This window comes from Leptonychotes weddellii, chromosome 8 (assembly GCF_054177405.1).
Source record: "Leptonychotes weddellii isolate Sample4059 chromosome 8, ASM5417740v2, whole genome shotgun sequence".
NCBI lineage: Eukaryota > Metazoa > Chordata > Mammalia > Carnivora > Phocidae > Leptonychotes > Leptonychotes weddellii.
The window spans coordinates 11,288,624-11,301,619 of NC_138376.1; the positions used below are offsets into that span (position 1 = coordinate 11,288,624).

Consider the following 12,996-nt stretch of genomic DNA (forward strand, 5'->3'; position numbering starts at 1 on the left):
ATCCCTCTCAGTATCACCAGTCATTAGGCCTTTGACACTTCTTAAATTACTTACTGAATTTTTTGCACTTCTTGAGGTTAAACAAATATCTTAACAATATTTGCTTGCCTACCAATGCAAATGTCTTCTAGGAATTATGGGGATGATATAAAAATGTTCCTTAAAATCAAGGAATTTAGGGCGCCTGGGTGGCTCAGTTGGTTAAGCGACTGCCTTCGGCTCAGGTCATGATCCTGGAGTCCCTGGATCGAGTCCCGCATCGGGCTCCCTGCTCGGCGGGGAGTCTGCTTCTCCCTCTGACCCTCCCCACTCTCATGTGCTCTCTCTCGTTCTCTCTCTCTCAAATAAATAAATAAAATCTTTAAAAAATAAATAAATAAAATAAAATCAAGGAATTTAAAAACCAAACCGAGCTTTTCCCCAGGACCTCTTTGCTAGTATAATGGGAAATTTAGCTTCAAAAATGGTAGTTGATAGCTGCAAGAATTAAGTAAATCTAATAACCACACTTGTTTAAAAGTAGTAGTAATGATAATTCATGGAGCTGTTGCTATAGGGCGGGTATTCTGCTCTACAGTTTGTGTACATGCCTTGCTCTCCATGCGTTTATTCGACAAGCTTTTAGTGAATGTTTACTTTGTGCCAGGTTCTGGGCACTCAAAGGTGGTAAGATACTGTCTTTGAATTCAGAGAGCTCAAAGCAGGTAAAACACACAAGTGTAGTAAGGGAAGTGTTATAAAGAGCCATGTGGAAGATGGGAGGAGCATCTCTACCCCTGGCAGATGCTGGAAGTGATGAAGTTGGTGAGTCAGGGACAGCTCTTGGGAGAGAGGAGGCTCGCGCTCAGGCTTGAAAGATGAGGATGTAGGGGAGGAGGTGGGGCGCTAGGCATTACAAGTGAAAATGCATAACTAAAAGCTCAGAGGTGAGAATTATTGTATATGTTTGGATCTACCAGAAGTTGTGGTGTGTTGGAATTTAAGAGTGTGTGACAAGTAGTAGCTGGGAAAAGATTGTGAGAGGCCTTCGGAATATTTTACTGAACTTAGATCTTATTCTGTAGGACATGAGGAATCATCAAAGGATTTTAAATAGGAAGTGACTGGCTCATATTTTATTTCTGTCATATTATACAACTAACTGGAAGATGGATTTAAGGGAGTACAAGACTGAAAATAGCAAACTCATTTAGAAGTCTGTGTAAGAAATAAGGACCTGAACTCGGTCAGTGGTGGGTGGAGCAGAGCACACATATTTGTGATACGTTTTAAAGCGACACTGATAGGAATTGATGGAATGATGGAGAGAGAAATCAAGGATGACACTTGGGTTTCTAGCTCTGTGAGGTTCTTGCAGTGAACCATGAATCAAATAATAATTGCAAGGAAGTATTACAGTGTTTTTGGAGATGTGTAGGAATGGGAATCTCAGCCATATGATCTGACTTCACAGAAACCAGAAGAACCCAGAGAAGCCTTCCAGAAAGAGCAGGAACAGATCTTCTGGAGTTAAGGTGGCTCCAAGGATTGTAGCAGCTGGAGTTCCTGACTTTTCACTTTATTCTAGTGCTGAAGTGACTCAGCTGTAGTTTCTGGTTGTTTTCATCTCTTTTCCCTCCTGACTGGTTTACCCTTTCCTTCCTATTCCAGATTCCTGAGGGACTTAACAGATTGGATAAACTAATTGCCATCATTCTTAGTTGGGCAGAGCTTTTCATTATATGCTGTGGTGTTGAATTGGTGGCCTTCGTGTCAGGTGTTAACCTGTGTTGAATCAGCCGTAGGCGGGTTAAGGGTACTTATGAAATAGGAAGTACCCTCCTGGCGCAAGGAGAGTCTGGGCCCTGCTTCTTTCAGTAGGGATAGTGTGTGAGGCCGTTTCTCATGGGAGGGGTGGGCGCATACCATAATTGACCTGAGCGTGGGAGAGGGGTCTAGGTCATGACTGATTTGGGAGTCACCTCTAGGTGGTGGCTGAAACTCAAGGAGAGGGTAGGAGAGAGAGAGTGGGTAAAGTGAGAAGAGCCATGGGCCAAAGATGGAACCCTGAGCAGGGCCAACGTTAAAAGACTGGGTGGAGTCCCAAGAAGGACTAATTAAGAGGTACCTGGACAGGGGAAGAGTGTGGTGTCACAGAAGCTGAGCAGAGGAGTATCAGAAATGAGGAAGTGACCTTTAGTGTCAAATGCAACAGATCGGTTTAGTGAGCCGGGCAGAGAAAGTTTTCCACTGGATTTGGAAATTAGATCATTGTGACCTTAGGAGAGCAGTTTGAATTTAGTGGTGGGGGCAAAGATCAGAGTCAATAGTAGGGACCAAGCAGAGCGCGTAGCGAATATAGATTACTCTTGAGACATAAAGGGCGAAGAAAGAGATTAAGCGGTACCTGGAGGAGGATGGAAGTTAAGGCAGGATTGGTTTTTTTTAAATGGTTGATAGTGGAGTTACGTTGCGCCTGGTGATTAGTTTCTAGTGTCGGCAAGGATGAAAATCCACACAATCAAAATTATCCATAAAAACCCCTTTGGAAAGTACTGTGTTAGAGACTGTTGTATCGTTTCTAAGTAAGTCTCGTTTTCCCTCAGCGGTGTGGGTGAAACTGAAGTGACATTATGTTAGATGAGAGTGTAATGTTAGTCTGATGTACGGAGTCCCAGTAAATGTGTACAAAATGTAACATAGCTTTTGACAAATAAAATTAATAGTAACCGTACTTGCTTTTATTACCTTGCTTTTAACCTATACGTTTAAAAAAAAAAAAAAAAAGTTCATTATGTTCACTAGCAACTCCAGTGCATTATCGACAGTGATTTATAGCACCGAGGCCTGGAGGATTTTGTGGAAAGTGGCCATTTTGGGGACACTGCCCTTACAGATTGAGAGACTGAGGGGAAGGAAAGTAAAGAGGGCTGAAGGGTGAAGAAAAGCTTGGGAGGCTGACAGTGCTGGCTTGGAGGGAGGAGAGCCGTTCAGGAGAACAGGGCAGCCCTGAGGAAGAGAGGAGGACATGTGACTTCTCTGGTAATAGGGGGAAGAGGTGAAGATGGGTGTGCATACTGACCGCTTTGTAATAGAGTGCAGAGTGGACAGTAGCGGAGTCCCATTATATGATACAGTCGGTGAGGTAGTGTGCTCACTTATTCGGGGACAGGACCGAAAGCTTCGAGTGAGTGATGAAAACGTGGGCCAGCCATCGGGGAGAAGGAGGAACCAGCTAATGAAAGGTTTCTCAGTGTGTTGAAAGTAGTGGGAGAGCCCCGCTAACAACATTCGTTCATACTCGTGCCTATTGCAAGACTGTTGGATTTTATTTGGTAGAGACATACTATTGATCTAAGGCTGTGGTTTTGCTGGTTGCCTGTGGTGGAAGGATAGGCATGTGAGAGAAATATCAAGGATATTTTGAGAGCTCTTAAGTGAGTACCACGTAACCTGTCCTGGAAGAGGAAAAATGGGGAAGGAGGGGGAAAAGGGGTTCAGGGAATGTTGTTGAAGAGGAAGTGTGGAAGCGAAATGTTTAGAAAGGGGAGAGGATAGGGAGTTGTGGCCTAGAGGAAGATACAGGCATTTCTGCTCCAATACCAAAAATGTGTTCCTGGGAAAACCTTATGTTTTCCACAAAATTGGGCACTACAAGTAACAGGGCTTATGGGAAAAATCAGGCTGGAGCCAACCACATGAAACCTGTGGAACTTTGTGACCAGAGCACCACAAAAATAACAGTCCTGGTAAAATACAGGCCCAGTTCAATTTCCACTGGCATTTGTGCCCAGCATCACAGGCTGCTGATCCTTCATAGCCCTGAGCCCTGGGGTTTGGGCTTCCTTCTTAGAGATGTAAGTGCTTGACAGCTGTTTAATCAAAATTAGTATCTGATTCAGGGTTTAGCCCTTTTCAACTCCCCACCCCCTTTTCCAAACAAAGAGGAAAAGTGTACAAACTTCAGCTATTAGAATGGCTAAAGTCCAAAGGAAACCTGACAATGTCAATTGCTGGTGAGGATGCAGAGCGACAGGAACTCACGTACTGCTGGTGGGAATGCAGGATGATGCAGCTGCTTTGGAAAATGGTTTGGCAGTTTCTGACAGAGCTAAACATAGTTTTAGCAGCAGTTGAGCTCCTACCCGGCTGATTTGAAAACTTAGGCCCACACGAAAACCTGCATGTGAATGTTCATAGCGACTTCTCTCATCATTGCCCCAAACAAGCAGCAGCCGCGATGTCCTTCAGTAGGTGAATGGACACACGGTGGTATATCCATACAATAGAATATTATTCAGCGATAAAAAGAAAGGAGCTGTGCATCCATGCGAAGACGCATGTGGATCTTCAGTGTATGTATTGCTAAGTGAAAGAAGCGGTCTGAAAAGATTACGTACTGTATGATTTCAATTACCTGGCATTCTGGAAAAGGCAAAACTATAGAGATGGTAAAAAAGATGAGTGGTCGTCAGGGGCTTGAGGGGACGGATAGGCAAAGCACAGGGGATTTTTAGGGCAGCGAAAGTATTCTGTATGATACTATACTAGTGGATCCATCACACCATGTATTTATCAAAACCACAGAACTTTACAGCCATTTAGAGTAAGCTTTAATGTATGCAAATTTAAAAAAATTATTTAGGAGGGAGGGGCAAATCCCAGGATAAAATGCAGAACGTGACAAAACTATCTAGCTGTATTACAAATACATGAAACAGCCTCAGAGAAGAGGGGGGAAGGGTGCTGACGCAGGTAACTTTGGAAATCAGTAGTCTAAAGAGAAACCGAACGCTTACTGATAAAGTTGTATCCCATGGGGATATGAGTTAACAATTCGGATGCTGTTATACACGTATACTGGAATTGAACAGTTAAATGGATGGCGGATGGTGGGAGCTAAGTTTCTTATCATTGGCGTGGAATTTTCCAGGTAAGCAGAGAGAGAAGTTTCGAATGATCGGTGTGGTAATAAAGTTGGAGACCTCAGTATTAACTTATGTTTGATTTAATACAAACACGGGTGGTTACATATAGAAACGTAGACACACACACACGGGGTTTAGTAAACATGCATGCATTTCCTGGCTCTTATCAATGAGAAGGCCTGAAAGCAGTGACAGCCCAGTAACAAGGAGCATACCTAGTAGCTAGATGCTGGGTTCTAATACCATTTGCCAGTAAAAGGAACCTCAGGGCTCCTTGGAGAAATGGCTGATTCTAGGACTAGGGCAGGAAACATGCAAGATGAGCCTCCAGCGTCTTCTGGGGCCGGAAAATAGCAAACAGAAAGAAAACACATAACACAGGTATGTCAGAGGAGCCAAACGAAAAAGTACCCAGAGGCTAATGGGGGAGGGGGCGGTTTGAACAGCAAAATAAAGTAGTATTGAGTTATAACACAAAGTATAAAGTAAATATGCAAGAGACGCATGGGGTCCATACTGATAAAGACAAAGAGGAAGTATCTTAATACTTTTTGATCAGTACTGGTTTTGAAGTTTCCCCAGATGGCTCAGTACAGTGGCAGGCGTAGCAGATCCTGAAGCCACTAAACACGGGACACTAGGAATGTACTTGTGGAGGTGCCCCAGGTTTTTGACTTAGGGTTTTTGTATATGGCTAGATTTTTCTCTTTACTTCGTTAGTGTACCGGGAAAAGCTGTGTTAGGAACTAAATGACTTCTTTATTATGCTGACATCATTCCTGTATTTATCAAGTAGATGTGAACTAATTTGTATTCAAGAAATATGTTTTGTAGCAGAACAGATTTCATTAGATTTTACTATTTCCAAGGTGGAATAGTTTCAGGTGATGTCAGAATCCAGAGTGCGGCTCCAGGAAGGAATGATTAAAGTTAGAGTAGGAGGTCAGTGGGAGTAATTAAAATGTGAGAACAATAAGATAATCACAAATAATTGGGAAGTGTCTTAATGTCATATGGGACAGATATGTGTTGCTGTGAGGGCATATAAAAAGGTTAGACCAAGTCAGAGAGGTTAGAGTGAGTCATTGAGGAAGGAAAGCTTGAGCTAAGAGCTAAGGGATGAGCAGGACATAACCCGGTAAGGAGGAAGGGTAGCGCTTTCCAGTTTGGGGTGGGGAAGAGTTTGGCAAAGACCATGGTCAGGCCAGTGTGGCCAGTTCAGGAAGGTGGTGGAAAGTGCTGGGGGATGGCCAGTTCAACAGGGTTTTCAGGAACTTTATCTTTTTCCTTGGCTGAATGGGAGACTGTTAAGGAATTTTAGTTGTATGGAGGAATAGTGGTACAAGGAAGACTAAGTTATATTTCCAGAAAGGCAACTGTGACTGCATGTTGGAGAGTGGAGGGGGTTTGGAGGTGAGCTTCATTCAAAGCCCTTTCCTTTCATTTAAAAGGAATCAACAGATTGTGAAATGAAAGAGCCAAGGTCTTGCTAGCCTTAGAGTTTTGAAGCAATAAATGTATTTTCTTTTTGAACCGTATAGAAAACACTTAACATTGAAGACTTTGTGGTTTTAACAGTTTATACTTTGGTAGTGTGAGGTTGTTTTCTGGATGTCACAGAATTCAGGTTGATAAGCTTTCTGCTGATGAGCATTATTAGAAAGAGGCCCTTCACTCTGACATTACTAGTGTTACCTAAGAGTATGAATGCTTTTAATCTGACATCTCAGCTTTTTTCTAGGTCTTTACATTTAAGTTTAACTTAAAAATGAAACAAATCCTTTTAACCTTTATGGAATTTTTCTACAGTGTCTAAGTAGAGCATAGTGAATATAATAGAACCTTAAAGATTAATGATTATGTAGTTGTTGATAGTTATTTTTGCATAAGGGGAAAATGCAAGGCACTTTGATTTATATATGGATTTAACGCATGATTCTACTAATTAGGGGTAAGTTATATAACATCTGTAAGAGTTTTCTCTCTTTAAAATGAGGTTAAACCCATTTCACAGATGTTGAATGAGAAAAATCTATACAGAAGCACTTAATTCTTTGAGTGTTTCCCCTCAAATATTACTTTTCTTTCTCTTTTCCCATAGAAGTAGCAAGAATAGGAGACAGGAATACAAGTGAAGTGATCCCAGAATGCTCATTGTAACTGGATCCTTCCTGTGGGTTCAGAGCTTGCACTGGATCGGACTTCTTGAATTTAAATCCCAGCCCAAATCCTGGTTTGGAATTCTCACACAGCAGTACGACCTTGGGCGAGTTTCTTCATCTTCCCTTAATTTCCTCAACTGTGAAATGATAATAAATAGTACCTACTTTTTTTTTCTTTTGAGTGCTAAACAAGTGAACAAATACAGTACTCTTTGAGCAGTGCCTTTCACATAGCATTAAATGTATGGTAACTATTGTCATTTATCATCATCATCATCATTATTATTATTATTAAGAATACCTTGAGACTACCTCATCCCTGAAAGTTTTGGTCACTTCCCTTCTAGAAAAACAAAAACCAAAAATAAAAGCTAGTTGATTTAGGACTCCAGGGTTAATCAGGGTTTTCTTTAGATTTTTTTAACTGTCTAAATTTTTTTTTTTGAAGATTTTATTTATTTGACAGAGAGACACAGCGAGAGAGGGAACACAAGCAGGGGGAGTGGGAGAAGGAGAAGCAGGCTTCCCACTGAGCAGGGAGCCCGATGCGGAGCTCGATCCCAGGACCTTGGGAGCATGACCTGAGCCAAAGGCAGACGCTTAACCAATTGAGCCACCCAGGCGCCCCTTAACTGTCTAAATTTTTAAAATGCATTTAGTTTACCTAATTAATTCCCAGGCAACTCAATTATTTGAACACATATTTACATTTTAAATGTCTGTTTTTAAAGAAGTGACCTATGTCAATCTGCAGATTTATGCTGTTTTTTTTTTCTTCTGCTTAGCTTAGTGTAAATCTGTTACCTACATATGTTAAAGCAATTTGGGGGGGGGCATCTGTATATTGCTGCTTTTGTTTTTCTCTTCTTAACCAATTTTGTCACCTCCCAGTGGTCACCAGGCTGAGAACTTTTGCCCATAACCTACATACTTAAGACATCTGTGGACAGGTTTTCATGGTAATAGAAGGGAGTGGCTGAGTTCATTCAGTTTCTTTTGGGCCATGTGAACATGTGCTAATTTGCATTGCAAATGTAAACTGTTTAATGATGTAATTTGATGAAGTGTATGGGAGGGGAAAGGATCGTCTCAGTGTGTGATGGTTGTTGTATAGCTAAGATACAGTTTTTGATTTAAAAGAAGGTATTTAGTTTTAAAACAATCGTGGCAAATTTGAGAAGGAGAGGGGCGCCTGGGTGGCTCAGTTGGTTAAGCGACTGCCTTCGGCTCAGGTCATGATCCCAGGGTCCTGGGATCGAGTCCCGCATCGGGCTCCCTGCTCAGCAGGGAGTCTGCTTCTCCCTCTGACCCTCCCCCCTCTCATGCTCTCTCTCTATCTCATTCTCTCTCAAATAAATAAATAAAATCTTCAAAAAAAAAAAAGTTTAAAATTTGAGAAGGAGAATTTTTCTACCCATGAAGGTAATGTTATTGTATGACTAAAGGATTAGTGACCTAAGTTTGTATTGGGTGAGCGTATTTAACTAGAACACTGAATAATAATTTAGAGTATTTCTTCTCATGCAGTCCTTTTGGGGATTGTGGAGACTTGTCTTACTCTGAGTACTTTCTGACATGCTACTTCAACTTCTGTTTTCTTCTTCTGTGGTTTTATGGGCATATTTTCTGTTGCTCACATGCTAGCTTTCAGGCTAATTTGTGTCTTGGGTGAGGGACAGGGGCGGTGACTGTGAACAAAGGAAATCCTCCAGGATTAGAATTGAGGAATAGCCATTTAAAAAAGTTTAAAAGCCATTGTCTAACTAACAAGATTCCCTAAAGATTTCAGCAATGGTATGATGATACATTCCTTTCTTAAAAAACAGAGAAAGAAAATAAAACTAGAGATTAGATATATTTCTTAGTAGGCTGTAATTGACCAAAGAAATTTTTTGGATCAGCCTTTGTATAGAATTGATAAGAATATGTCCAAGAACAAACTTGAAAATTCTTTTTCTTTTCTTTTTTTTTTTTTTTTTAAGATTTTTAAAAAATTTATTTTAAGGGGCACCTGGGTGGCTCAGATGGTTAAGCGTCTGCCTTCAGCTCAGGTCATGATCCGGGATCGAGCTCCACATCAGGGAGTCTCCTTCTCCCTCTGCCTGCTGCTTCCCCTGCTTGTACACTCTTTCTCTGTCAAAAATTTAAAAAAATCTTTAAAAAAATAAAGATTTATTAGAGAGAGAGAGAGAGCGCGCGCGCATGAGTGGGGGCGGGGGGGTGGGACTGAGGGAGAGAGATAAGCAGACCAGACTCCCCGCAGAGCAGGGAGCTCAATGCAGGGCTCAATCCCAGGACCCCGGGATCATGACCTGAGCTGAAGGCAGATGCTTAACTGACTGAGCCACCCAAACTTGAAAATTCTTAAAGTAAGAAAGCTGCTTTGCCAATTCAATCTAATATAAAATTTCACGTAACAATATACCCTATATTTTATATACATATACACACATATATACGTACACCCATATATAAGATGCTTCTGGTTTAAAAAATAGGCCATTTGACAAAAGAATATTGTTTGGGAATAATATAAATTATAAGCATATTTGGATCTAATAAAATTTAAGATCATATTTTCATCATGTGCTTCAAATGCATCCTTTTTTCTCTTAAAAATATAGTCTACCGTAAAATATTTAGTTTGGTGGGTTCAGTGTGTTCAGATTCTGAAAGTCTGTTAAATCTAGTAATAGTGTCAAGAGTCCCATGACTGACCCTGGGCTGCTTTGCCTCCTGGACCGTGATGACAGATGTTTCATTAAGTCTGTATGTACTGGTGGGAGCAGAAATGCCTATATATCATTCTAAAAACTGTATTTCTTCCTGAATTGTTTCAGATTTTCGTTGAATATCTCATTTGATTTTTTTCCCCTTCCTGTTTCATATGCAGGTCATGGCAAAACCCCAAAAGATGCAGCGTCCGTTCGCGCCACGCATCCAATACCAGCAGCCTGTGGGATTTATTATTTTGAAGTAAAAATTGTCAGTAAGGGAAGAGATGGGTAAGTGTACATTTTGGTGGGATAAATTGCTTGCAGTCCTTGGGTAATTATTTTTGTCTTGATTTATCATATTTATGATGTAATAGGAAAATGGGAATCTCGGAAATACTGGTAATTGGTAAAGTAGGACCTGAATATTAATGCTGTAGCAGGTTGGATATAGTTCTGCTTAAATACTGGTTGAAGCTAATACTTGAGTTGGTGAAATAACCAAGTTTTTCTGGTCCGTTTGTCATGAAATTGGAGAATTGGAATTAAACAACAGAGAGACAGTGACTCATTTTCCATGCCTTGTCTTACACTGCCCTTTTCTGAATTCTGCTGAGAACTTAAATCTTCTCAGAGCTAGTTAACCAAGGCCAAAAGGGGATTCATACGTATTTCACAGGGGTTGGGACTTAGACTTTTGGGTTTAGATCAGGGAAATATGTTTGTATGCTCTCAATTGGAGGTGATTCCCAGGGATTAGGATGTGGTATAAATAAAAGCTTCCAAATGGGAATTCCATGTAGATCCTGGAACCAACTTTTATAGCATTGCTTTTCAGCTTGGGATCAGTGTGTAGTATGTGTGTGTACGTCAGAATCACTTAAGGGACTATTACAAAGATAGTAATTTGGGCCTTACCCCAAAAGTTCCTAAGTCACTATTTTCAGAAGCAGAGCTTGGGCAAGATAGGCATCCTTGAGTAAGCTTCACCGAAAATTTTGGTGCATATCTCTGATTAAGAGCTGATTACCTAGAATTATTAGATCTATCGTGTGATATTTTCTGATAACTTCTTTGTGGTATCAGAGATCCTTTAAAGCATCCATAGAGTCATTAGTCCAACTCCCAAGATAAACTTACTGGGTGAGTTGGCCCAATTGAGTAGAGTTGTTAAGTTGACCTGTATTTGAAGTGAATCACTTAACCTGTTAGTGCTTCTTCTATGTTTAACTGACAAAATAAGTATATTTAGTAGATTATTCCTCCTACTTTATTTGCTGAATATTTTCATTCTCAACACTATGGAAGGTAGAAAATGCAACCTTGGAATTCATTGATAACTTTTTACTGAACTGCCTCAGTTCTCCGAGGGTGATCAAGCCAAAGATAAAATCAGAGAAGACAAGCATAAAGTGGTTGAGAGACCCTAGATTGAAATAGGCACACGATTGTAACCATTTTTAACTCTACTGCGGCATGCATACTCAGCCAGTTCTTTTTATACTTAAAATTATACCGTCAACCTCGTTCATGCTGGTGTTGCTCACGATGATTCCCCGGGTTCTCTTCACCTTTTCACCCTACGTGTTCTGTCTTTGCATGATCTTGACCTTCTGTTTTCATGGCTGCAAACACCCTGATGAGTGTCAAATCTAAAGCTGCATCTCCAGTTATTCCCTCGAGCTCTAGACCCATACATCTAACCCGATGTTTGCATTTGAGTGTCCCATGGGTATTTCAGTGTGGCTTGTTTTAAGTCTTTTTCTCAGCACCAGCTTGGTTAGTGGTTTCACTATTGCTAGAAACTGGGGAACTTCCTATCTCTAACTTACTGTGTCCATCTCTACGTCCTCTGCCTTAGGTTTGCTCATTTATCCCCTAGATTACCTGGGTGGTCGGTTGCTCCCTGTTTTACGCTTACTTCAGTCTGCAACTGTTGTCAGTGTTCTTTCGAACACAGCTGACTCTGTGTGTCCCTGTCTTGAGATCATTTGGTACACCTGTTGCTTTGAGGCTGCAATCTTCCACTTCTCAGCAGGGTCCGATGTGATGTGACTAACTGCTTTGTAACTTTTCAGTCTCATGTCTTTGTTGCAAGGATCCCTCATTCATCTTTTTTCCTTTCATTTTTAAGATTAGGTGATTTTTCCATATTGTAAACTTTATCATTTTTCGTGTGCAGGTCTGTGAGTTTTGACAGATGTGTATAGTCATGTCAGCGCTACCACAATCAAGATACAGTTGGTCTTTGAATGATACAAGTTTGATTTGCACGGGTCTACTTTATATGTAGACATTTTTTATAATTACAGTACAGCCCTGGAAATATATTTTCTCTTCCGTATGATTTTCTTAATAACATTTCCTTTTTTCCAGCTTTATTGTAAGAATACAGCATATAATACATACCACATACAAAATATGCATTAACTGTTTATGGTACTGGTAGGGCTTCCAGTCAACATCAGGCTATTAATAGTTAAGTTTTTGGAACAGCAAAAGTTAGGATTTTCAGCTTATGTGGTGGCAGGGGTGGGGGGTGGGTGATCGGTGTCCCAGCACCACCCATTGTTCAAGGATCCCATGATAAAACAGTTCCATCACCCCCCAGAATTCCTTTATACCCCTTTGTGGACGATTCTTCCCCATCTCTCAATGACAGCCATTGATTGTCTCTAGAGTTTTGCTGTTTCTAGAATGGCATATAAATGGAATCATAGTATGCAGCCTTCTAATTTTGGCATCTTTTACTTAGTGTGATACATTTGAGATTCATCCCTGTTGTTGCATATATTGGTAGATCCGTCCTTTTTATTGCTGATTGTATGGGTGAGCCAACCACAGTTTGCTTATCCACTCTTCAGTTGAGGGACATCTGGGTGGTTTCCAGTCTTTGGCAATTAGGAATTTAGCCACTATAAACATTTACGTACAGGTTTTTGTGTAAACTTGAGTTTTCATTTCAGTTGGGTAAATATCTAGGAGTGGGATTGCTGGATCGTGTGTTAAGTGCATTTTTTTTTTTTTTTAAGATTTTATTTATTTATTTGAGAGAGAGAGAATGAGAGACAGAGAGCATGAGAGGGAGGAGGGTCAGAGGGAGAAGCAGACTCCCTGCCGAGCAGGGAGCCCGATGCAGGACTCGATCCCGGGACTCCAGGATCATGACCTGAGCCGAAGGCAGTCGCTTAACCAACTGAGCCACCCAGGCGC

General features: G+C 40.9%; 1 protein-coding gene across 1 annotated transcript in view; it reads left to right on the top strand.

Annotated features, from left to right (window-relative positions):
• RANBP9 (RAN binding protein 9) overlaps positions 1–12,996 on the top strand; it is a 66,050-nt gene that overhangs the window by 4,064 nt on the left and 48,990 nt on the right. Inside the window, exon 2 of the mRNA XM_081827527.1 lies at positions 9,963–10,074. Coding sequence (XP_081683653.1) covers positions 9,963–10,074 — 112 coding nt within the window. The remainder of the gene's footprint in view (positions 1–9,962; positions 10,075–12,996) is intronic.